Genomic DNA, 25076 nt, shown 5'->3' with positions numbered 1-25076 from the left:
CAGTCAAAGATGGAGAAGCTTTATACAGTCAACAAAAACAAGACCAGCAGCTGGAGCTGACTGTGGCTCAGATCATGAACTCCTTAATGCAAAATTAAGACTTAAATTGAAGAAAGTAGGGAAAACCTCTAGACCATTCAAGTATGACCTAAATTAAATCCATTATGATTATAGAGTGAAACTGACAAATAGATTCAAGGGATTAGATCTGATAGACAGCATGCCTGAAGAACAATGTGCCAAGGTTTGTAACATTGTACAGGAGGCAGTCAAGACCATCCCCAAGAAAAAAAAATGCAAAAAGCAAAATGGTTGTCTGAGGAGGCCTTACAAATATCTGAGAAAAGATGAGAAGCTAAAGGCAAAGGAAAAAAGGAAAGCTATACCTATCTGAGGGCAGAGTTCCAAAGAATAGCAAAAAGAAATAAGAAAGACTTCCTAAGTGATCAATGCAAAGAAATAGAGGAAAACAATAGAATGGGAAAGACTAGAGATCTCTTCAAGAAAATTAGAGATACCAAGGGAACATTTCATGCATAAATGGGCATAATAAAGGACAGAAACAGTATGGATCTAACAAAAGCAGAAGAACTAAGAAGAAGTGGCAATAATACACAGAACTGTACAGAAAAGATCTTAATGATCCAGATAACCATGATGGTGTGATCACTCACCTAGAGCCAGACATCCTGGAGTGCAAAGTCAAGTGGGCCTTAGGAAGCATCACTATGAACAAAGAAAGCTAGTGGAAGTGATGGAATTCCACCTGAGCTATTTCAAATCCTAAAAGATGATGCTGTTAAAGTCCTGCACTCAATATGCCAGCAAATTTGGAAAACTCAGCAGTGGCCACAGGACTAGAAAAGGTCAGTTTTCATTCCAATCCCAAAGCAAGGCAATGTCAAAGAATGCTCAAACTGCCGCACAATTGCACTCATCTCACACGCTAGTAAAGTAATGCTCAAAATTCTCCAAGCCAGCCTTCAGCAATACGTAAACCGTGAACTTCCAGGTGTTCAAGCTGGATTTAGAAAATGCAGAGGAGTCAGAGATCAAATTGCCAACATCTGTTGGATCATAGAAAAGGCAAGAGAATTCCAGAAAAACATCTATTTCTGCTTTATTGACTATGCCAAAGCCTTTGACTGTGTGGATCACAACAAACTATGAAAAATTCTTCAAAAGATGGGAATACCAGACCACCTCACCTGCCTCCTGATAAATCTATATGCAGGTCAAGAAGCAGCAATTAGAACTGGATATGGAACAATGGAGCCGTTCCAAATTGGGAAAGGAGTACATCAAGGCTGTATATTGTCACCCTGCTTATTTAACTTATATGCAGAGTACATCATGTGAAATGCCAGGCTGGATGAAGCACAAGCTAGAATCAAGATTTCCAGGAGAAATGTCAATAATCTCAGATATGCAGATGAAACCATCTTTATGGCAGAAAGCAAAGTGCTTCTTGATGAAGGTGAAAGAGGAGAATGAAAAAGCTGGCTTAAAACTCAACATTCAAAAAACTAAGATCATGGCATTTGGTCCCATCACTTCATGGCAAATAGACAGGGAAACAATGCAAACAATGAGAGAACTTTATTTTCTTGGGCCCCAAACTCACTGCAGATGGTGACCACAGCCATGAAATTAAAAGATGCCTGCTCCTTGGAAGAAAAGCTATGGCAAACCTAGAAGCATATTAAAAAGCAGAGACATCACTTTGCTGACAAAGGTCCATATAGTCAAAGCTATGGTTTTTCCAGGAGTCATGTATGGATGTGAGAGTTGGACTACAAAGAAGGCTGAGCACCGAAAAATTGATGCTTTTCAACTGTAGTGTTGGAGGAGATTCTTGAGAGTCCCTTGGACAGCAAGGAGATCAAACCAATTAATCCTAATGGAAATCAATCCTAATGTAAATAAATCCTGAATATTCATTGCAAAGATTGATGCTGGAGCTGAAGCTCCAATACTTTGGCCACCTGATGTGCAGAGCCGACTCATAGGAAAAGACCCTGATGCTGGGAAAGATTGAAGGCAGGAGGAAAAGGGGATGACAGAGGACGAGATGGTTGAATGGCATCACTGACTCGATGCAAATGAGTTTGAGCCAACTCCAGGTGGTAGTGAAGGACAGGAAAGCCTGGTGTGCTGCAATTCCTGGGGTCACAGACACGACTAAGTGACTGAACTGAACTGTGATTCATAATTCATTTTGTGATTCATAATAAGAAATGAATCTCTGGTTTTTGTCCCTGTTTTTTTGTCAAGGAGCTCTAAAAATTCTTGGAGTTTTCCAAATGATGAGAGCTATAAAGATGTTTCTATTATGTCAATGAGGTGACTTTTAGAAAGCAACTGAGGATGGGGGCAGGTTGCTAGGAGAATCAGTCATGTGATTAAGGGGTTGGGATTTTTGGTCCCACACCCAGACCTCTTGGGAGGGGAGAAGGATTGGGGATTGAAAGGATATACAATTACCAATGATTTAATTAATCATGCCTATGTAATCAAGCCTCCATGAAAACCCAAAAGAGAGGGTTTGGAGAGCTTCTGGGTTGGTGAACACATGGACAGCAAGGGAGACTGACACCTTCAGAGAAAGCATGGACACCCCCTGCCCTTTCCCCATACCTTGCCCTAAGCATCTCTTCCATCTGGCTGTTCCTGAGTTATATTCTTTTATTATAAACCTGTGATCTAGTAAGTAAATATTTTCTTGAGCTCTGTGAGCCACTCTAGCAAATTAAACACAAGGAAGGGGTCAAACAGTCAGACTGTTTATAGTCAAACAGTCAGAAGTACCCATGACCACCTGGACTTGTGATTGGCATAGGAAATGGAGGAGTTGGGGGCAGACTTGTGGGACTGAGCCCTTAACCTGTAGGATCTGTTACTATGTCTGGGTAGTAGGTAGTGTGAGAATTGAGCTGAACTGTAGAACACCCAGCTGGTGTCCAAGAGTTGTTTGGTAGTGTGGGAAACCACCACCCCCGCCACCCACCACCACCCGCCCCCCCCCCCCCCCCCCCCCCCCCCCCCCCCCCGCCGCCAGCGCACGCACACACACACACACTTTGGGATTGATGACTGGTGTCAGTGAAGTGGGATTTGCTAAAAGAGCCCTGGCTCACAGAAACTTGAGATTTGGAAAGAAAAAGGATAAAAGGATAGGAGAACAATGTGGAATCAAAGGTCATCTGGTCACCCACAGTACAGAGCAGCCCGCCATGCTGTAATCATTTCCTAAATGTAAAAGTTACCAATGGAATTTAGAGATGGATCCAACTCTTGGAATTTAGTCACTGGATGCATAAGGAAATGTAAACTAGTAAGACAGAGGCAAAATATTCACTCTCTTGGTTATTGTGATCTATAGTATGTAAACTAAAAGTAAACAAGAATAGTGTGTCAGATTTTGATGCTAGACAAAAAGCAGATATCAGTGACTCAGAGCTGCAACTGCACCATCACCACCACCAAGGTTAAAAATTGTGCAAGGACAACAGAAAGTACCTTCTAAGACTTCTGGTTACCAAGACCAGTAGTCAGCGTGGAAAGAGGGAAAAACCAAGAAACTACTGATACTAGGAAGTGTAGTGTGAAGGAGTTGTCTCATTTTGTGAATCAGTATCATCAGCCTCCTGAGAAACCTTTACCAAAATGGATTATGAGAGTGACTAATTTAGAAACTGTGTCTTTGTCTTTGATTTTGGTGGAAGAGCATGCTTGCGTTGACACAGGACCTACAGGTCACTATGAAACAATCACCAATGTCTATATGTGATTCAGACAGAAAGCAGGTTCTTCCCAAGGGAACAGCCAGTCTGGTGGACTGGGTAAAGTGCACTGTAAGGTCCATTTACCCTGAAAAGAAGGGCTGTCCATCTCCCCCTGTGAATGTCAAGTAGAGTACTCCAGATTAAGCAGCTGATGCTTGTATGCAAGCCATGGAGGACTGGCTTTGTGATGACTGGAACATCCATTAGCTGATTATGCCCATTATCCAGGGCTCTTTCACATGGATACCCTTTATAATCTTACTGTTGCAAAACTTACAAAAACAGTTCCGGAAGCCTTATGGAATTTTCTGCCTCAGTTTCCCCTCAGGGTCTTAGAGATGCTAATAAAAACATTAGGTTTGGGCTCCTTGGTGGCTCAGTGGTAAAAAGTCCACCTGCCAATGCAGGAGACATGGGTTTGATCCCTGGTCTGGGAAGATCCCATATACTGCAGAGCAGCTGGGCTCATGTGCCACAACTATTGTGCTCTAGAGCCCAGGAGCACAACTCCTGAGCCCATGTGCTGCAACTACTGAAGCCCTTGTGCCCTGCAGCCTGTGCTCTGCAACAAGAGAGACCACCTAAATGAGAAGCTTTCACACTGCAGCTAGAGAGTAGCCCCTGCTCACCCCAACTAGAGAAAAGCCCACGCAGCCACAAAGACCCATCATTAGGTTAATTAACAGGGGATTAGAGAGGGGCAGAGGGGACTCTTCCCAACAAGGTGAAATTTTGAAATGGTTATTGAGAAATGAGATGAATAAAGTAAATATTCATAGGAGTGAAACAAAGAGGAAACAGGACTCATCCCAGCAATGTGGTCATTAAGAAATGAGGCTAGACATTGATGGGGTCAAAGTGTCCTCCTGCTGGTTCCCCAGCACTAGAAGACCCCAAACAAGTCTGCTCTGTTTACTCCAATGGGAAGAAATTTAACCCCTGACCTATAGCCAGTTGGTCAGAAGTATAGGTAAAAACAACCTGGGCTTGTGGCTTATCTCTGAAGAGTTAGGGGCAGTCTTGTAAGACTGAACCCTTAACCTATGGAATCTGATGCTATCTGCAGATAGTGTCATAATTGAGTTGAACTGTAGGACACCATGCTGGTATCCAGGTTTTACTTATTGGAGGTATGGAGAAACAACACGCACACATACACACACACACACCCTCAGAAGTTGAAATTGGTTTCAGGAACCCAGTTGTATGTGATTCTATGTTTAGTGTTTTGAGGAACCTGCAACACACTTTTAAAAATGTTTTTCTAAGCTTTCAGGAAAACAAACCCCAAAAAAAGCCAGGAGAGGGAAGCGGCACCAGATGTTGAAACTAGAACAGCAGGCACTATGTAAAAGTTTAAGCTTCCCTGAGGGCAAAACCCCCATAATTGGAGCCGGTGCTTTAGATATTATCAGAAATGCAGGACATGCAGGTGCAAACTAAAGAATGTACTTATCATCTGGGTCTACAAGGGGAGTCATTAGCCACTTCAGTCACTGACCTTCAACCCACCCTAAACAGAGTTCATGACAGAGATCAAGATGAGGCATTCAGTGCTCCAGGAAAACTGGCAGAACAAGCCTTCAGGTAGATTATTTTCATGAGCAACTTTTTATGAACATGGTTTCTTGCATCTTTCTCTTTTTAGAAAAGCACTAAAACCATTAACTAAGATATCTGTTCCTTATGACTAGCAGAAACTTTCTACCAAGATGTGTGCGTAGTTGCACATACCTCCTTCCCTGAAATCACCTATCTGCTAACCTCCTCCCTTACCTATTTAAAACAATTTCTCAGAGCTGTTTGAGAGGCTGTCTCCTGGGCTATAGTCCTCAGTAAGATACTGAATAAACTTGACTCACACTCTGATGTTATGCAGGGACTGTTTTTTTTTTTTTTTTTTTCCAGTTGACACAAGGTCCTTGAAAAGTGAGGGACCTGATGCTGCAATCTCTGCATTAAGCCAGGACCCTTAAAAGGGAATATCCCCAAAACCTACACATAAACTGTTTGTCTCTGTCATGACTGTATGTAGGAAACAAAATAAACAAGAGCACTACTCTTAGTGCTGCTGTGCCTGGTGCTACTGGAAGTACGCACTTGAGAATTTGCAGCCCAAAGCTTGCTCTGGCTCAGGTCTGAAACAAATTCATACTATTCATGTCACTAGGGAAACCATAGGTGAATAAAAAGTGCCCCCACATTGTTAGTGTCCCTGGCACCCAGCAGAAATAAATTGCCATCTTTTTCAGAGGAAAGCATCCCCAATCTAGACCCCTCAGGGGTCCCAAAGATTTAACTTAGTCAAGTAGGAGCTCCACATTTTAAAACTATCAAACACACAAGGAAACAAATCAACATGAGGGAGAGTTAGCAGAAACAACAGATTTTGGTTCTCTAGGACAGAAGATACTAGAATGATCAGGTAAGGACCTAAAGGAACTTAATATAGATTATTTAGATAAACAAAATATGTAATCAAAATGGGATAAGAAAAAGGGACTCACCTATGACCTGGAAATCTGGGTAAAAAAATAAAATAGAATTTCTAAAAGTCAAAATTATTGTTGTTGAAATTTGAAGCTGTTTGAGTGGGTTAAAACAACAAGTTAAATATATCTGAAGACAGAGCAAACCTCAGATTTGGAGATGTTTTCCAGAATGTTGCCCCAAGAGTTAAGAAGATGGAAAATATGGTGAGAATGAGATATGGAAGATAAGAGTAGGAAGGTCAAACAGGTACATAATTTTAAAATGATCCCAGAAGAAAGTCCTGAGTCTTAACAAGAAATAGTGATCAAATAAACTGGCAAACATGTATGTAGATAAATTTAAACAATATTAATTATTTAAAATAGTGACTAATTTTGGGGGTTAAATAAAAATAAAAGATCTGAAATTTAAGCGAGGATGGCATGTGGGCTGAAAAGTGAAAGTGTTAGTTGCTCAGTTGTGTCCAACTCTGTGACCCCATGGACTGCCACTCCCCAGAGGAGCCTCTAGGCTCCTTTGTCCATGGAATTCTCCAGGCAAGAATACTGGAGTGAGTAGCCATTCCATTCTCCAGGGGGTCTTCCCAATCCAGGAATCAAACCTGGGTCTCCTGCATTGCAGGAAGATTCTTTACCTTCTGAGCCACCAGGGAAGCCCCAAATTGAGGGTTGCTCATGCTTAAATACAGTATATGGTGCTTTATTTTTTCCTATATATTTTTGTTGTTTTTGTTTTGCTCTGGCTGGGCCCCTCAGCTTGTGGGATCTTAGTTTCCTGATGAGAGACAGAACCCAGGCTTCCAGCAGTGGAGGCTCTGAGTTCTAACCACTGGGTCACCAGGGTAGATTTGCTGGTGAAGAGGCAGCTAGGTCTGTGACTATCTGGGATGAGTACTTTCTACGTAGAGGGACCTGCAAGAGGGAGGCTCTGAAGCATGAAAGTTCTTGATGTGTTTGAGGAGGAGAAAGAAGGCCAGTGTGACCAGAGCTAGCTAGCACATGTGATGTAAGAGACTGGATAATACAGAGCCAAGATACAAAGTGAATTTTATTCTACCTCTGGTTGACAGGCTTTGGAGGATTTTTCACAGAAAAGTGATATGCCTTATTAAAATTTTAAAGTATTACTCTGCCCACAGTAAGAAGAGTTGCAAGTGTATGTCTACGGGGTGGTGGGGGTGTGCTGCCAAGAATGGATGTACAGAGGCTGGTTACAAGGCTACTGCATTGTGTCTTGGACTAGGAGAGTGACAATGGACAAGGTAAAATGTGACTTCTAGTCAAAAGTGACTCCCAGGTTTCTGGTTTGGGAAGCTAGGGGAATTGTGGTACCAGTGCATGAGATGAGGAAAGCGGAAAGGGAAGTAGGGTTTGGAGAGGGAGCAATGAGAGTTCCATTTGGGCTTATTAAATCTGAGATGCCTCTCAGATAAACAAGTGGAGCTATCAAGCAGGCAGTTGAATATAGGAGTCTAGAGATAAGGAACAGCATCTTAGATCACCACGCCAACCCTGTGCCAGCCTGTGACTGGAGCCCATCCAAGGCAGGCAGGCAGGAAATGTTCCAGAATGAGAGTTAGCAGTAACTTTTAGAAAAAGCCTCACCCGTAATGTTTACTGAATCTTTCATTAACTCATTTTGGAAAGCTTGCCAACCACACTATGGGCAGGGCACACTGTTGGCAAGACCAGGAAATCAGTGTGGTTTGACTTCCTCGCCACAAGGTTCCCTGTTCTTCACCACTGGGGCCACTCCTCTCCCCATAGACACTCTCTCTTCACCCTGAATTCCACCAGTCAACAACTGGATGTTTTGTCTGTGCAGAAGGCTGGCAGATGGGTCTGGGCAATTGTGCCATAGAGAGTTAGAATCTCTGTGTCTCTAGAGGACAAGATTCAGTTCTTTTTCCAGGGCTAAAAGGAAAGAGAAAAAGGCAGGTTCCTGCTTCCTTGCATTTATTTCTGCAGTTATCTGGAATACCTTTTATTCCTCTCTCATCAATCTCTATGCCAACCATCCTTCAAGAGTCAGACTTCATGTCGTCTTCTCTGGCAGCCTTCCCCAGTTCTGATTAGAATTCTTCTCTTTGTCTCCCATACTCCACTTGCTCTGAGTGCCTCTATAATAGTGCTAACAACAGTCTGCCTTGTAGTCCAATTATTTGTGAAGTTCTGACTTCCGTATTATGCTGTCAACTCGGAACACAGGGGCCTCTTGTTATACGTTTCTGTATCTCTCACGTAGTCCCTTTGCCACAGTAAGTACTTTATGAATGAATATTAGTGAAATTTAACTTTCAATGAAAATATTTTGCATGTTGAAAGTGAGTCTCGTAGACAAGCAAGACCTTAATTCCTGAGATAACATTTCTTTCTGAACAGTTAGATAGTGAAATGTAGAATCTACCAGCAGCAGACATGTATGAGAACTAATAATAATTGCCAGCATCTGTAATATATGGATGGAAAATCTAATCAAGCTTATATCGAATCACAGAGTGAAATTGCCATTTGTAGCTAATGGACTCAAACTGCCCACACACAGTGATCTGTTGTCTCCATTTCTCCATTTGTACTTTGACATTGAAGCCACTGGATGGTCCATATAGTCTATTGTTCATGCTAATGCACAACCAAGCTAGCCTCCCTTCCCCCAACTCATGCTGGTTTTTTTTTTTTTTAAAGGAAGAACAGGGAATAAATGGTTTAATGTTAATAGGAGTTGATTGATTTTATTGATTTTGTGCTGGCAGTTGATTAATTACACAGACAGGTGTCATGCTTTTGTGTTCCCTTCTCTGACTTAAATACCCAAGTGTGTTTCAAACAAAAGCTGATGTCAGCAAGACCCTTGATCTCTGAGGATGCTGTAAGTGGTATCATAATAATTATTATTGTTACCACTTTCATTGCCCCTTCACGACAGAAATTTTATCACAAAAAACTGGCTTGCAAAATCAGATATTTGCAACATAACCTAAAGTGTATTTGCATTATGTTAACCAAACAGAAATTTATTTTTGGGGGGCTATTCTGGGTCTTCACTGCTGCTCAGGCTTTTCTTTAGCTGCAGCGAGCAGGGACTACTCTCTAGTTTCAGTGCTCAGGCTTCTCATTGCGGTGGCTTCTGTTGTTGCGGAGCACAGGCTCTAGAGCATGCAGACTTCAGTAGTTGCAGCTCACAGACTCTAGAGCACAGGCTTAGTAATTGTGATGCATGGGTTTAGTTGCTCTGAGGCATGTGGGATCTTCCCAGACCAGGGATCAAACCCATGTCCCTTGCATTTCAGGCAATTTACCACTGAGCCACCAGGGAAGCCCCTGAATGAAATTTTAAAAAGCAGATATGAGTGTGAGTTTCATTTGGAAATTATTTCTTACACTGCATTCCCCTCCTTTTTTCCTTCTTTGTTCTTTTCCTCCTCCTGTCCTTCTCTACTGCATACTCAGTTACCAGTGATGGTAATGAAAAGAAGTTTTCTTATCCGTAAATTAAAAATGTGATCCATGAAGATGTTTTCTTTCTTCAATCCACTAAAACATTCTAATGTATCTCGGGCATTGATGAGGACAAAAGGTGGCCCTGCTGCCTGTATACCTTTGAAATCAGGGCTTAGGAGGGCATGTCCTCTCAAGCAATTGAATTGTTTTGTCCTGAATTGAATCAGGATACCTGAGTGCTAGTCTCAGCTCTGCTATGATCCATCTGGGTATCCTTCAGCCACTTTGACATTCTATGTTTTGGGTTCCTCATATTTAACATGGAGGGCTTTCTATTTTCCCAACTCTGTAACAAAGCAGGGAAGGGTTGTTGTGTCTCAGTATCCAAGGCATTTGGGAAAGCTGGGTATCCACATGCACCATGTGAATTTGTCTACATTCAGGAGCCAGTAAAATGTGGGGTGGGATCACATGGGAAACCTGATGCTGAACAGCTGGATTGCAAAATGAACGTGTTTGAAGCCAGCCACACCATTGTGAGTTTGTTGGAAGCATAGGGGCTTTGCCTTTCTTAGAAGCTCCCCAGAGAAGAGGTTATCCAAAGGCTCTTCCCAAAGCCTGGGTGGGGGCAGAGAGGCTTGGAGTTGGAGAAGGGTGGGTCGTTTTAACAGCAACCCCCAGAGCAATCTATGAAGGCTTTGTTGTTCTACAATCGGATAGCATGGCACATCACCACAATGGCTGCTTTTGAGCTTTTGGTTTTTCTTCTGGGGAAGTGATTTTCACAAGTACCTCCAAAATGAATGGTCTGGTACCTTTGGGGGAAGTGTTGCCGTTTGAAGTCTTTACTAAATTCTTTTTATGACCAGTAGTTGGTTGAGGTTTTCCATTTTCTTTTTTGCTAATTTCTTTATTTGTGTTTTCCTTTAAAAATGATTCATTTCATCTGTCTTCAAAGTAATTGGCATAGTGATACAAAGAATAACTTCTTAATTCACAGTCATTGCTCCTTTCTTATTCCTAAATTTATGTATTTCTGTTGCCTGTCAAAACCTTTGAATGCTAGGTCGCATTGTCTTTCACTATTGATTTCTTCTTTTTACTTTTCTGCCTTTCTGTACCATTTCAAAGCCTCCTTCTTATTTTCTGTACATTCAATTGAGGCAAAAACAGCCTTGACTAAATTCTTACTATGTGATTAAGTGCTCTACCAGGAACCATGGGAAGATACAGAGGGAGGGATTAAATTTGGTCTTTACAGTCAGGGGACCTGTGATTTAATGGGAAGGAATAGGTGAGTACTCATGAAAATACACGGAGAAGGCAATGGCACCCCACTCCAGTACTCTTGCCTGGAAAATCCCACAGATGGAGAAGGTTGGTAGGCTGCAGTCCATGGGGTCGCTAAGAGTCCGACACGACTGAGCGACTTCACTTTCACTTTTTACTTTCACGCATTGGAGAAGGAAATGGCAACTCACTCCAGTGTTCTTGCCTGGAGAATCCCAGGGATGGGGGAGCCTGGTGGGCTGCTGTCTATGGGGTTGCACAGAGTCGGACACAACTGAAGCGACTTAGCAGCAGCAGCATGAAAATACAGACAGGTTTTGAAACACAGTGCTAAATGCTAGAGACCACGAATGGAGGGGTACCCAAGGGAGAGGCTTCCCTCACTCATGACCACAACTAAATGAAGCCAGTCAGGGGCAACCCCAGATACAGAGTGTGGCAGAGATCTTCAAGGTCAAGAGGCAGCAGGGGCATAAATAATTCAGAGACACACAATGTGTCAAAGTTAGGGGCTCCAAATTTGTTGGTCCAAGATGTCAGTGGCACTCTGCAAAAGAGTTCGAAGCCATGTGTGTAGCCTCTATCATTGTCTCTACTCCCAGGGCAGTATGTGTGTGTGTTCTCTCAGTCATATCTGACTCTGTGACCCTATGGACTGTAACTTGCCAGGCTCCTCTGTCCATGGGATTTTCCAGGCAAGAATACTCGAGTGGGTTGCCATTTCCTCCTCCAGGGGATCTTCCTGACCCAGGGATCAAACCCACGTCTCTTGCACCTTCTGCCTTGGCAGGCAGATTCTTTACCACTGAGCCACCTCAGAAACCCACCAGGGAAATATGCAGGCTGCTTACTGAACTAACATGCCAGCTAGTGACTGGGTCACTTGAATGTGGTACTAAATAGCTCTTATGGCACCTGCCAATACTCCTCGCACTCCTGACACAGTATTGAAATGCTCTATTTCAGTGTATCTCATCCATCAGATTATAAGCTCCATGAAGTCTGTAGCCTAAGTCTTACTCATTTTTGTCTCCCCAATGCCTGAACCACATGTAAGTGCTTTTATTACTGAGTGGCTAAAAGCACAGGTTAGGATCACATCAATCTGTACTTACGTGACTTCATCACATTCCACCTGACTCATTTACTTATTGTCTCTGGACCTCAGTTTTCTCATCTGTAACATAGTGATGACAATAACATTGACCTCTTGGATTTGTTGTGAGAGTAAATGGGATCACAGATTTGGAAGTACTTAGCAGAGTGCCTGTTCAGAGTAAGCATTCAATTAGTGGTAGCTCTGTTTGTCATTACATGATTGTGGAATGAATGGGTGAGGATGAGTGGGCTGAAGAAGGATGGTGGCCTATTTGATGAGGTCAGGACCCAGGGTGGGAAGAGGCTTAATAGGAGCAAACTTGGCCGTGCTCCAAGTCTCCCTCCCTTTTCTTGGCATCCTTTGGGTGATTGGGAGGCTGAGACAATGGGGATAATCTTTAAGCATCTCTTGCTTTGTGTAAGGCTTGCAATCATCTTGGTTGGGGGAACAGGGATTGAATAGACCCTGGGTGGGGAATGATGTTATTAATATAAACACTTTTCAAGTGTAACATATTGCTCTCTGCACCCAGCAAGCTGTTGTTAGTTTGTGAGCACTGTGCCTTTGGAAAACCACTGAAGGCAGCTTGAATGGGTAGCTTAAAACAATTAGAAGCTTTGAACACTTTCAAGCTAAGGATTGGGATAAGAATGTTTTGAGTCTATGGTTTCTCCTGGGGTTTCCCTGGTGTGCTGGACTAATTATCAAATGTAATTAGGAAAGCTGAGAAGTGGGGAGACTGCAGGGAGCAGCATACTTTCCCAGGGGCCCTCATTTGTTTGTGCAGAAAGGAGTTTGGGGGACTGTCTCTCTACTGTGGAGAAGCAGCAATGCATAGGACACAAGAGGGTGGGAAGGATCCTGGGAACATGAATTTACCAGCAGAGCCTCATGCCTACAGGGGCCCATTGCTCTTGATTAAATGTTAAGTGGTCAGGACAGGTTTCCCCTCCCTTTTCTTCAGGAAAGGATGGTATTTTGGGCCACTACTAGGTTTTTGATACACTTTTAGGAAAAGGTCCAATTTTGGTTGGGTCCAGAGTGGTTAAAACCTTGTCTCCTTCCATCAAAACTCATGAAGCTGGAGAGAGGGACTTCCACATCTCAGTCAGCCATGGAGTCAGTCCACCTCAAGCTGCGGAAGATCTTTCTCATCTTCCTTGGCCTACACCCTTAACCCCAGAGTTGAGTTAGCAACACTCCACCTATGAAGCTCTGAGGAAAGGTGACATTTACAGGGCTACATACTTGCTGACTTTTATTCAAAGGGGAACATTCCATTTGACATGGTCTTGAAGTTACTCTTGATAAGATGGAAACAAAATACCACACATGCAACATGAAAAGAAAATGATAAACTGGAAATAGAACTGCCTTATGATCCAGCAATCCCACTGCTGGGCATACACACTGAGGAAACCAGAAGGGAAAGAGACACGTGTACCCCAATGTTCATCGCAGCACTGTTTATAATAGCCAGGACATGGAAGCAACCTAGATGTCCATCAGCAGACGAATGGATAAGAAAGCTGTGGTACATATACACAATGGAGTATTACTCAGCCATTAAAAAGAATACATTTGAATCAGTTCTAATGAGGTGGATGAAACTGGAGCCTATTATACAGAGTGAAGTAAGCCAGAAGGAAAAACACCAATACAGTATACTAACGCATATATATGGAATTTAGAAAGATGGTAACGATAACCCTGTATACGAGACAGCAAAAGAGACACTGATGTATAGAACAGGCTTATGGACTCTGTGGGAGAGGGAGAGGGTGGGAAGATTTGGGAGAATGGCATTGAAACATGTGAAATGTCATGTATGAAACAAGATGCCAGTCCAGGTTCAATGCACGATGCTGGATGCTTGGGGCTGGTGCACTGGGACGACCCAGAGGGATGGTATGGGGAGGGAGGAGGGAGGAGGGTTCAGGATGGGGAACACATGAGAAATAAAGGAATAAATTAAAAAAAAAAAAAAGAAAATGACACTCTGTGTATCTTTTACTCGCCAGGGGCTGTGGTGCAGACTATGAGCCTGGTGTTTTGAGAAAAAGGAGATCCCTGGGGACTTAAGATGATGTATGAAGTTCATTGTCACAAGACCATCAAATATCAAATCACTGTCTCTGCTTTCTCTGTAGGTAACCTGTCTCCATGATTTCTTTGGTGATGATGATGTATTTATTGCCTGCGGTCCTGAAAAATTTCGCTATGCTCAGGATGACTTTTCTCTGGATGAAAATGGTAAGGACAACCACTGAATTTTATTGTTTCATTGTTCTCGCTCCTTCTATACCTTAGGATTTTCATGGGTTCATATGGCCTGGAGAACATCCATGAGTGGTCCCTCTGTCCCATATATTTGGATATAGGAGCCACTAAGTGAAAGTTGATTGCCTATCTCAGATGCATTGACCCTCCGAACTCAATAAAACTCACTACCTGCCACCATAGTGACCATATTTCTTGAACCATATATTGTGTCACCTGGGCTGACAGGCTCAATCAGACCATGAGAAGGAACATTTGGAGTCAGAAGTTAGTTATTGTATGCGTATATATTTTTTCTAGTCAATATCCTCCAGCTATTTGGCCTATGTTGGTAGTATCATTTTAGAACTCTTTTCCACTGTGTCCCTAGTGTCAAACATTTTCCCTCTTCCTACCTCCTGGCTTACTGCCCCATTCCCCATGCTTTGTGACTCAAGATTCCAGAAGATTGTGAATCTCAGGAAGGAGGTGAACATCTGCCCATCTCCCTTGACTTGAGTCCAAGCTCCGTGAGTAAGTTATTGGTGAATTAGCTCACATGGTCACAGAGTTAGGGGATGATCCTGATGGAAAGACACATTCCAAACATATTTCCCAATAATGAGGAGAAAAGTATGGGGAAAATATCAAGTTGCACTAATACAGACTTTACAAACAACTAAAGTGACAAGGACCCTGAAAGAGGTGGCGTTTCTGCTGTGTTCCTTTTGAGAAGAGGCAGATGACTGTAAAATAGGTAAACAAATCCCAGACTGTCCAGTTTCTTGTATCTTGTATATCTCCAGCTCTGGACAGTGATCACTAAAGTTTGTCAATCAAAACAAGAAGTAAAACAAACAAAAATGAGCTTTCTGCTTAATTCAGTTTCCCCCAAAGCTTAATATACCAGAAAAGATCTCCTAATCTTTCAGAGAACCAGTATTTTTGGTGTATCTTTAAGTAGAAGGTGATGAGGTGGTGTCCAATGAAGAGATAACCCAGTGCCTAGCTGTTTGGTTCCACTTTGAGCATGATCACATGAGGTTGGAGAAAGATAGTGGAAAGAGCTCTAGACTGGGACTCAAGAAGCTTGACTGTGCATTCTTATTTGCTGTTTTCTTCCTTTGTGGCCGTAAGCAAGAGGTTTAAGCTCTGCATTCTCATCAGCAAAATGATTTCAATAATCCTCCTAACATATTAGCACCATCAGTGTCCCAAATTACCATGGTAGGGATGCTGAGTGACCTGCATAGAAAGGGTACTCCAAACATATTAGACTGAGCTTGGGGGAGTAGCAGAAACATTTGGCAGACTCTCCTACACACTCAAGGCCTTTCTCTCTGTAAGTCACGAGTGGCATAGTCTCTACTGGTCCATTTATTCATTAAACCAGGAGAGCGGATTATGATGAGATACACTGACAATCAAAAAGAACTCTATAAATGCAAGGTGGTGGTGGTGGTGGTATTGCTTACTTATAAAATGACATGGCGTCCTTAATATGCCTATTTCAATAAATGGCATGTGATGAATAATAAATAGTGGCTCCTACCCCCTCCTTTGAATTATTCATGAATATTTCATCTGTGTGGCTGCAACCTCTGAGCTGTCAATCTCTTCTCCAAGGAAATCAATTTTGTCAACTGGTGCTGTTCTGAGCCATGACTAAGTTGTCCAAAAATGATTGACTATTGACTATTTAATTACCTGCTCGGACTGCTTTTCAACTCCTTCCCTTGTTTCCATGATCCAAGAGTTGAAGCATCTGGCTTAGCCCAGGTGACTTTCGAAAGTTTCTTCCTTGCCTCTCTCTCCAGAGCCATCATTCCTTCAAACATTGAGGACCACCTTGTAGTCCTGAGACATGAGGTGCTTTGGCATGAGGTGCTTATTCCAGTTTCCAGAAGTTGGTAACATGCTGAGTCTTGGTTCTCCCCAGCTCTACTAAGCCATCTGTGTCCTTTTCCACCAGAATGCCGAGTCATGAAGGGAAACCCATCAGCCACAGCTGGCCCCAAGGCGTCCCCAACACCTCAGAAGAGTTCAGCCAAGAGCCCTGGCCCCACGCGCCGGAGCAAGTCTCCAGCTGACTCAGGTAACGACCAAGACGGTGAGTGCTCTTCTCTTAACTGTGCACGCTGACTTCATTTATGGAGGCCAGTACCCTCTGCATGCAGAGGAATGAGTTCCTCATGAACACCACTGTGTCTCCGTGAGACCAATTCTATCCATTCAGAGACTAACAAGTTCAATTTGTTTGGCATCATGGAGATACAGCTACAACCCCAATTCTACTCAAATGGGTACAGACCAGAAGTCTGGCCCACTTGCCATGCTTGCTGTAATGCTGTTTGTTATGGTTCTCTTCATTGCCATTATTCTCAATGTCATCCAGCAAATGCATCATCAGTGATATAATCAAGTCAAACATAAATTTGGGATAGAAAATCAGAATCAAAAACAAGAAGGTTAAAAAAAAAGAGCTACTTACCTCAAAGTGTCAACATGGTAGATGCCCTTGAGCTTTAAATGTAACTTTGAATTTTTTAGAAGTCAAAACAAAAAGGGAAACAAAATAAACTGCATCATTCTCACAGGAGTAAAGGACATATAGGTCAGGTTCCCAAAGGAAATAAAGAGATTTGATATATAGGATTTTATTTAGTGGATAGTTCATGATGTAAAAAATGTGATCTAGGGGTCTAGGGATCACTGCTGACGCATGAACTATTTATCAGTCTGTGAAGAGACTGGAGCTGGTGCCAAATGTAAATCATGCCACTGAGCAAACCATTTACTTCAGCCAGCTCTTTTTTTCATAGTATGATTTTACTGATAAAAGCAGCAGTGTGTTGGTTTACATTCTGGTGCAAGGCCTTGCACCCACATTTTAAGTGGCACTGATCTAAAAAGCAAAAGGGCCACAGAAGTCCAAGTTTAGAAGCTCAATAGACTCAGGCACTGAGTTTGAATTCTTCATGGATAAGAAATTCTATGATCCAGAAAACTTACACATTTATCCTCCCAAAGCTCAGGGTTCACCATGAGAATTCTTCTAGCCAGAGAGCCTTGGGGCAGAGAGCAAAAAGCACTCCTTATCACATCTTCAATTTGAGGCAGCTTGAGCAACCTGTTGGCTTTGAAATGTCCATGGCCTAGAAAAACAGCTGGTCCTGCTGGCCTCATCCTACCAGGCCTATCACTGGGCATTTCTTTATTCTCGGGAAGAAGGAACCCAACTGTGAAGAAGCAACTCAGGCTTTTCATACCTTCAAGTCTTTGCATACCCTGTTCTCCTGCACCTGGAATGCCATCCCTGAAACCCACCACTCTTCTTTGCTTGAAAACTATTAATCCTTCAATACCTCAAGTAGAAATAGTTGTTCCATTTTCCACAATATCATAGCATGTTGTTCATATCTCTGGGGTAATAGTCACAGCTGTGTTGTAAAGTATGTATTTGCTTGTATGTATTTACTTCCTCAACCAAATCCTGGGTCCCTCAAGGGCAAGGTGTCATGTTCATTTTTGTATCCTTAGTGCTGAGCATAGTACCTTTGTCCTAGTAGATGTTAATAGTGTTTGTAAATGAATAGAAGCACAAGAGCACCTATTTTACCCTGCCCGGTACTAGAATCCCAGTAGACATGTAGGTAATACTTGCTGAAGGAATTTTTTAAAATGCAGCTGTTTTGTGATATTTTGGTTAAACATAAGAATAGCACATGAAACTATGTAAGCAAATTCATATTGCTCAAACTACAAAGACCTAGATTTTAACACTTGGATTGAGAATGAAATTGTTTGTACAGGTTCTAAGCAGGGCCTTGTAAAAAAATGGACTTGAAACACTTGATCAAGATTCATGAAGTCTGGGGACTTCCCTGGTGGCCAAGTGGTTAAGACTCTGCCCTTCCACTGCAGGGGGCACTGGTTCAATCCCTGGTCAGGAAACTAAGATCCCACATGTCATGCAGTATAGCCAAATAAATACATAAATAAATAGATTCATAAAATCTGGCAATAATCGCTTAGCTAATCAATTTTTCAGAGTATCACTGGCTATTTCTGGGATTTTTAACCTGTATTACTTATCTCTTGCTATAAAACAAATCACCCTAAAGCATACTACTTAAAAACAACAAGCATTTATTATCTCACATTTTCTGTGAGTCAGGAATTCTGGGGTGGTTAAGCTGGTTGGTTCAGGATCTCTCATGTAGTTGTCATGTGGTTGAGGTCAAGGTGTCAGTAGGGGGTGCAGTCATTTCAAGACACAATTGGGATGGTAGAATTAACTTCCAAGATGGCCATTGGCAGGATCTTCTTCCATACAGTGATTCAAGAGAATGAAGAAGAAAGAAAATGTGGTGCCTTTTATGATCTGTTCTCCAAAGCCATATACTGTCACTTCTGTTTTAGCCTTTTTATTGGAAACAGTCACTAAGACCAGCCTACATTCAAGGAAGGGGTTGCAGCCTCCATTTCTTGAAGAGAAAGATATCTGAGAATTTGTGGGCCTGTTCTTAAGCCATCACATAATCCATTAGTTAGAAAGTCTGGGGTGGCAAAAGTTTGAAGTAAGTAGATTCTCTTTGCAGACTGTATCCAATTGGGTTACCCAGCACACATGGATATGACCACCTGTAATTAAACACAGTTTACACATACGTCAAATAATTGATCTCCAGCATGCTACCTACAGAATTTCCCTTCTAAAATATATGCACCTCACTGAGTATAATGTGTTGGAGACAGAGAATGATTGCATTTAGGACTCAATGAACATGTATTATATTGAGTTTTAATAGATCCCAACCTAGGCTTAAGCAGGCAAGACCTATTCTTAGGTCTTGAACTCTGAGTTCTTTCAGAAGTCCCTTGCTAAAGAGAAGGAATGAGGATGCACTCACACATACAAGATAAACAAAGTAACCAATTTGAGGTAGGAAAATGGGACCTTACTTGGCATCAGAATTATTAACAGCCCCTGTTTCTTACCAGTAAAAAAAAAAAAAAAATCTAAAGTGGTATCCTCAGTAGAAACAATTTAAATCTTCATTTCAGATAGTTCATGAACATAAGTGAAGTCAAACTCTAGTCTAGCCAGTCTTCATGTTCTGGCAATTTTCAGAACATTTGCACTCATCTTAGATGATGTGTTTAGGGCCTCCACATGATTTCAGCCCGAAAAGGTAAAAGGGAGTTTAGGGTCAAGACTAAGACATCCACTCAGTGAACATTCCACAGGGATAAAGCCAATCTCAGGCAGACCAGTACTTTAGGTAAAGTTTGGAGTTGACATATCCATTTTCCCTTTTCCACCTCCTCCTCAACTCAGGACCATTCCAAGCTGGGAGGTGTAGGGGGATAGGATATGGAAGAGGAAAGAGAGACATCCTTCTAGGAAAACCCAACTCTACCACTTCCCAGCTTTATGAATTTGTTCAAGTTTCTTACCTTCTCTAAGACTTGGTTCCCATTTTGGATAAGACAGAACTTGCAAGTCTAGACAATAATTGTTCTCCGTGGTTATCAGTTATTTCCAAAATTGTAAAACAGATTCCACAGAATTAGATAATAAGAAGGATGAGCTATAGACAATACACAGTTTTTCATAAAGCATCAAGGTTTTCCGAGCTGTCAGCGAGAAACATATACAGATTAATTTAGGGGCTCAGATGTAAAGAAGCTGCCTGCAATGCAGGAGACCCTGGTTCGATCCCTGGGTCAGGAAGGTCCCCTGGAGAAGAGAATGGCTACCCACTCCAGTATTCTTGCTTAGAGAGTTCCATGGACAGAGGAGCCTGGCAGGCTACAGTTCATGGGGTTGCAAAGAGGTGGTCACAAATGAGCGACTAACACTTACTTACTTCATTAAATTATAATGGCATTGGGTTGGGCTGAAATACTTTGTTCTTTGTTAAGACTTGGTAATACTGCCCTGTTTCTGTTCTCTGTCAGTCTGTCTTGGATCTGAGACTTGTGGATGGATCCACATTTCTTCATTTAGCCTGAGTAACTAAAGGTTGTGGAAGATAGGCCATTTCCAGGGAATTTTAACTACCTTCCTTTGATGGCAAATGAAAGCCAAAAATGTTCCTCTTTAGTCGGGATTCAAACCAAATGAAACATTGGCTCGTTTCAGGTTCAGTTAAAGGAATGTTTTGATGTTCTAGTTCATTAGAAAATATAGAAAGTAGGTTTGGTTTTGGTCTGAACGAGTTTTCTAGCTTTACAAACATGTGTGTGTGTGTGTGTGTGTGTGTGTGTGTATAGTCCAATTCATGATTCAGTTAATATCTGGGTTCAGTTTGAATTGAGGTTTAGTAAATTGATGCTATTTGGTCTATAATTTGCATCATAATTTGATTCTTTGTTCCTTAGTGTTTAAGTTGTCTCTTTCCTCTTCTGCCCGTGAATAAATCAAAATCTTTCTACTTTATTCCCCTTGAGTTCAGACCCCACTCCTGCCTGCCAATATTGATGGCAGTATTGCCCCAAATGGGATGTCTGTGGCTAAGCCTAAACTTGAGTTAAGGAAAAATCTGATTGTCTATGTAATATAGCTATAAGGAGCTCTCATTCTCGCTGGGCAGAGCTGATGGACTCTGAGAATATAAGTCCCATTAGCCAAGTTTGTCTTTAAAGTAGGGCAAGGGACTGTGTGGAAAGCAGGTGAAACCTGAGCCCAGAGGACTCCTGTGGAATGTGTGAAGGCAGTTTATGCAGTGCTCCATTTTGATTAACCCAGGACTTGCCATTTGATGGGCAAAGGTAAGGCTGGCTTCAGAACTAAAGGAAGATGTTTCTGCGCATCTCTCTCTACTTTTATTTCAGCCTTTAATGTGTTAATTTCTCTCTTTATGCAACTACCTCCCAATTGGATTGGATTGAATTGAATTAAAAGGACAAATTCAGCCAGATGCTGGGAAGGAATCTTTTCTTTTTCTTACTTTTTTTGAGGAGCCTCAAAGGAAGCTAATTACCCACCCTGGTAGGCTGAGAGGATTGTAATGTGGTAATTAGTTTGGTATTCTTCAACAGTAAGTCATTGTTGTAGCAACCCAATGTTCCCCACCCTTCGTCCCCCAACCTATGAGTACCTATTCCTGAAAGTCAAATCTTCCCTGTTCCCAAATTCCTGAGAATGAATGTCTTCTCTACCAAAATACACATCTTTTAAAACGGGAGGTCAAGGACCACAAAACATCCAGGTTGGAGGGAGGATGTCCATGGGACTACTGTATCCAGGAGTCCTTCTCTTCTGAACTAAACAGGCTGCTTTGGGTTGCCTAAGATGGAGGAAACTGAATGCTCTGACTGTCCTGAATGTGACTGGATGTACCAACTCAGTCCAATAAAAATAAAATGCAAGCCACAGATGCAAGCTTTGTATGTAATTTAAAATTTTCTAATAGCCACAGTTAAGATCAAAGAAACAGGTGAAATTAGTTTTGATAATTTATTTTATTTAATACATCCAAAATCTTATCATTTTGTCATGTAACCAATGTAACAAATTATTGAGATATTTTACATTCGTTGAAATGGGATTGTATTTTATACTTACAGTACACCTCAATTGACTAGCCACACTTCAAATGCTCACCTGCCACATGTGACTGTGTGTGTGGGCTCAGTTGCCCAGTCATGTCCGACTCTTTGCAACCCCATGGACTGTAACCTGCCCTGCCAGGCTCCTCTGTCCATGGAATTTTCCAGGCAAGGATACTGGAGTAGGTTGCTATTTTCTTCTCCAGGAGGTCTTCAACACACAATATCCTTTTTCTGCATCTGAGAGAAGTTCAAGATAGTGATCTTTTATGTGACGTAAATGCTCTGCACTTTGCGAAATATTTCCAAATCCATCATCTCAGTTGTCACTCATAATAGCACCATAAATTAAGTTGGGAAAAGAAAATTATCCAGTTGTTTTTTTTTTTAGATTGGAGAACTAAGATATAAAGAGGTTCAGTAAATCTTGCAGTCTTCCCAATATCTATTTACGACTCAAGAATGAGAGCTCAGCTCTCCTGGCTCCCATGCAAACAATCCTTGCATTGTCCTTGAGACAGGGTGTAGAAGCTCCAGAGTGGTGAATAAACCGTCTCTCTTGGATGGCCCTTGCTTCTCTGCTCCTTCTACCTTCCTCGGCTTTCAGAAAAGGGCTGTAGTGAGGCAGGGGTGGGGGTGGTATGTGTGACATTCTCTTTGTGCAGCATAGAACACAGCCGTAAATTAAGCACCTTTGTTTCCAGTTCCCATCATAGACCCTCCATCAGCTCCCCTCCTGTCCATCCAAGGGGAAGTGGTGCTCTTTGTCTGTGCCCTTGGTGAAGCCATAGGAAGAGAAAAAACTTCCCTTACCTCCTCCCCCATTCTGATTCTTTCTAACACCACGGCTTATGCCTAGTTGAAGTGGAAGAACTGTCCTATATCTAAGGCAACTTTTCCATTGCTTAGGAAATGGTTGGAGAAGCAGTATAATGGGGGCCCAGAGCACACCATAGGCCATGGGATGTGGTGGTGTTGACCCATATCCCTGCAGTAGGAGTCCTAGCAACGTGTTGCACACTGGGATTTGTGTTTAAATACAAGTGATTCTCCAAATTTTTGGTGGAGTACAAACATTTTTATTTACAAATACTCACACAGTTATGTGCCAAGCAACCATTCTAATCATTTTACATATATTAACTGATTTAATTCCTACAACAACCTTATGAGGTAGGTGCTATTGTCCCCATTTTGCATATGAAGAAACTATGAAGGGCATATGGAAGTGGACTGACCTACCCAGGACCACACAGCTAGGAAGTAGTAGAGCTGGGGTTTGAACCCAGGCAGTCTGGCCCCACACTCTACAATTTAACCATTGAACTGTGGTGCTGAGAATGAGACTTAATGATAATGATTTGTTTAGATGCCGAGTGCATGAGAGACACAGGCAGTAAGTGCTGTTGGAAGTATTGGAGTTTGTGGGAAAGTGAGTTTACTGTGGGCTAGGGTGTTACAGCTTCCTGAAAGAACTGGGGCTTGACAGGAGATTTCAGCTGATAAAGAAGTGGATATTTCTGGAAGCAGAGAAAACATGAACAAAAGAGCAGAGGTGGTAATGAGTATAGCATATTGAGGTACAGACAGGCTGCCATTAAATCTACATCTCCAGCCCCCACCTTCCTTCTGGATATCAGCGCCATGAATGCTCACCAGACAATTCTGCCTCCATGTGTCAAATGCAATGTGTCTACAAAACAAAAATATTTCCCTTCCCCAACTCCCTGACAATAGAATCAATTCTGTTCCCTAGGCCCTGCACCTTGGCATTATCTTTGACTCTTCACACTCTCCAGTCCTTCATGTCTACCATATCCTGTGCCTGTTGTTGTTGTTGAACCTTTAAAACGTCTTCACCTTTCTCACAAAAAAATCCCTTCCTTTCCCTCATCACCTGATGCCTGAATTGCTCAACATACTCTTACATAGTATCTCTGCTTCAAATCTCTATCCACTTAGGCATTTGCTGTGGTGCCACCACATTTTTCATCCTAAAACACGGCCATTTTATAACTTCCCTGCTCCAATACCTTCATTGGTTCCACATGGAGTTCACTGACCACCCCACCTGCATGGTACTGCTGAGAGAGTCGAGAACCAAGGGCTCTGCTTTGGGGAACACGGCCGTAACATGCACAAATAAAAAGTTATGGGCTTCACTCGGAAAAACTTCAGTCTTCTAATGTCTGACCTGCTAGCCAAAGAATTAGTCCTCGGCCTCCTTAAGTTGATGAATCACACACCGTGGAAGGGGATTTCCTAACTCAGTGCTTCAATTCCTTCCATTTCTAGTAGTGGCAGTAGTAATAGCAATGGAAGATGTCATTATTGAGCCCTCTTTATCTGCTAAGGCACTTGGCTAAGTGTTTTATATGTAGTCTGTCATGTAATGCTCAAAACAAGAAGAATTGGCATCTGCATTAATTTTATTCAAATGTTACAGATGAGGAAACAGGCTCACAGAGGGTAGGTTCCACCTGAGGTCACACATCTAAGAAATGGCTAAGCCAGGGTTTAAAACTCTGACTGATACCAAAGCATATGTTCTTTCCACAGATTAAGGGCAGTGTAGTTTTTTTCTAATTCCTGCCCCATAAAACTGGGAGTGAATGTCAACAACAGGCTTGCTCCACCAGAAACATGTTCTCAGCAAAACCACCTTCAACTGGAAATAAATATTGTCAGCTTTATCAAGTCTGAGGAAACAATCCTGGGACATCTATCAGTCTTCTTACAGTTGTCCTCTTCTTGAAGGAAACTGATCTGTGTTAAAATAGTGCAGAAATGGGTACACTTTTTTTTTTTTTTGCTATAAGGAAGACTCTTACTTTTCTCCTTTATTTAAAAGGTTCACCACTGCATGCTGTCCAAGACTCTGTAGGGAATTGATTTAAAATTCAAATTCCAACTTCTGATGTTACAGTGTCTTACAACCTGTGATTGAATTTGGCCTGAGAACCAGGCTTGTGATCAAATCAGTGAAAAACTGTTCTTGGGCCCTTAGTTTTTGCTTCCCTATTAGACGAGTCTGGGGAGAGGGACAAAAGCTTTCCCACTGAGCAGAAATAATTAGCCAAACCAATCCACACACCCCGCCCAAGGGCTCTTTGGAATGAATGTATGAAAACCACAGGCTCAGTCTCTTGGCCT

The 25076-nt window shown here is 42.1% G+C and overlaps 1 protein-coding gene across 5 annotated transcripts in view; it reads left to right on the top strand.

Annotated features, from left to right (window-relative positions):
* Positions 1 to 25076, top strand: part of DCX (doublecortin) — a 399925-nt gene that overhangs the window by 346759 nt on the left and 28090 nt on the right. For 3 of the 5 annotated variants that reach the window (XM_070783725.1, XM_070783722.1, XM_070783723.1), the window contains 2 exons: positions 14258 to 14360; positions 16339 to 16476. In XM_070783725.1, the coding sequence (XP_070639826.1) occupies positions 14258 to 14360; positions 16339 to 16476 (241 nt within the window). The remainder of the gene's footprint in view (positions 1 to 14257; positions 14361 to 16338; positions 16477 to 25076) is intronic. The other 2 variants (XM_070783724.1, XM_070783726.1) reach the window with 1 other exon arrangement.

This window comes from Bos indicus, chromosome X, assembly GCF_029378745.1.
Source record: "Bos indicus isolate NIAB-ARS_2022 breed Sahiwal x Tharparkar chromosome X, NIAB-ARS_B.indTharparkar_mat_pri_1.0, whole genome shotgun sequence".
Classification (NCBI taxonomy): Eukaryota; Metazoa; Chordata; class Mammalia; order Artiodactyla; family Bovidae; genus Bos; species Bos indicus.
The sequence above is the reverse complement of the archived record's forward strand: the minus strand, read 5'-3'. Positions and strand labels throughout refer to the sequence as shown.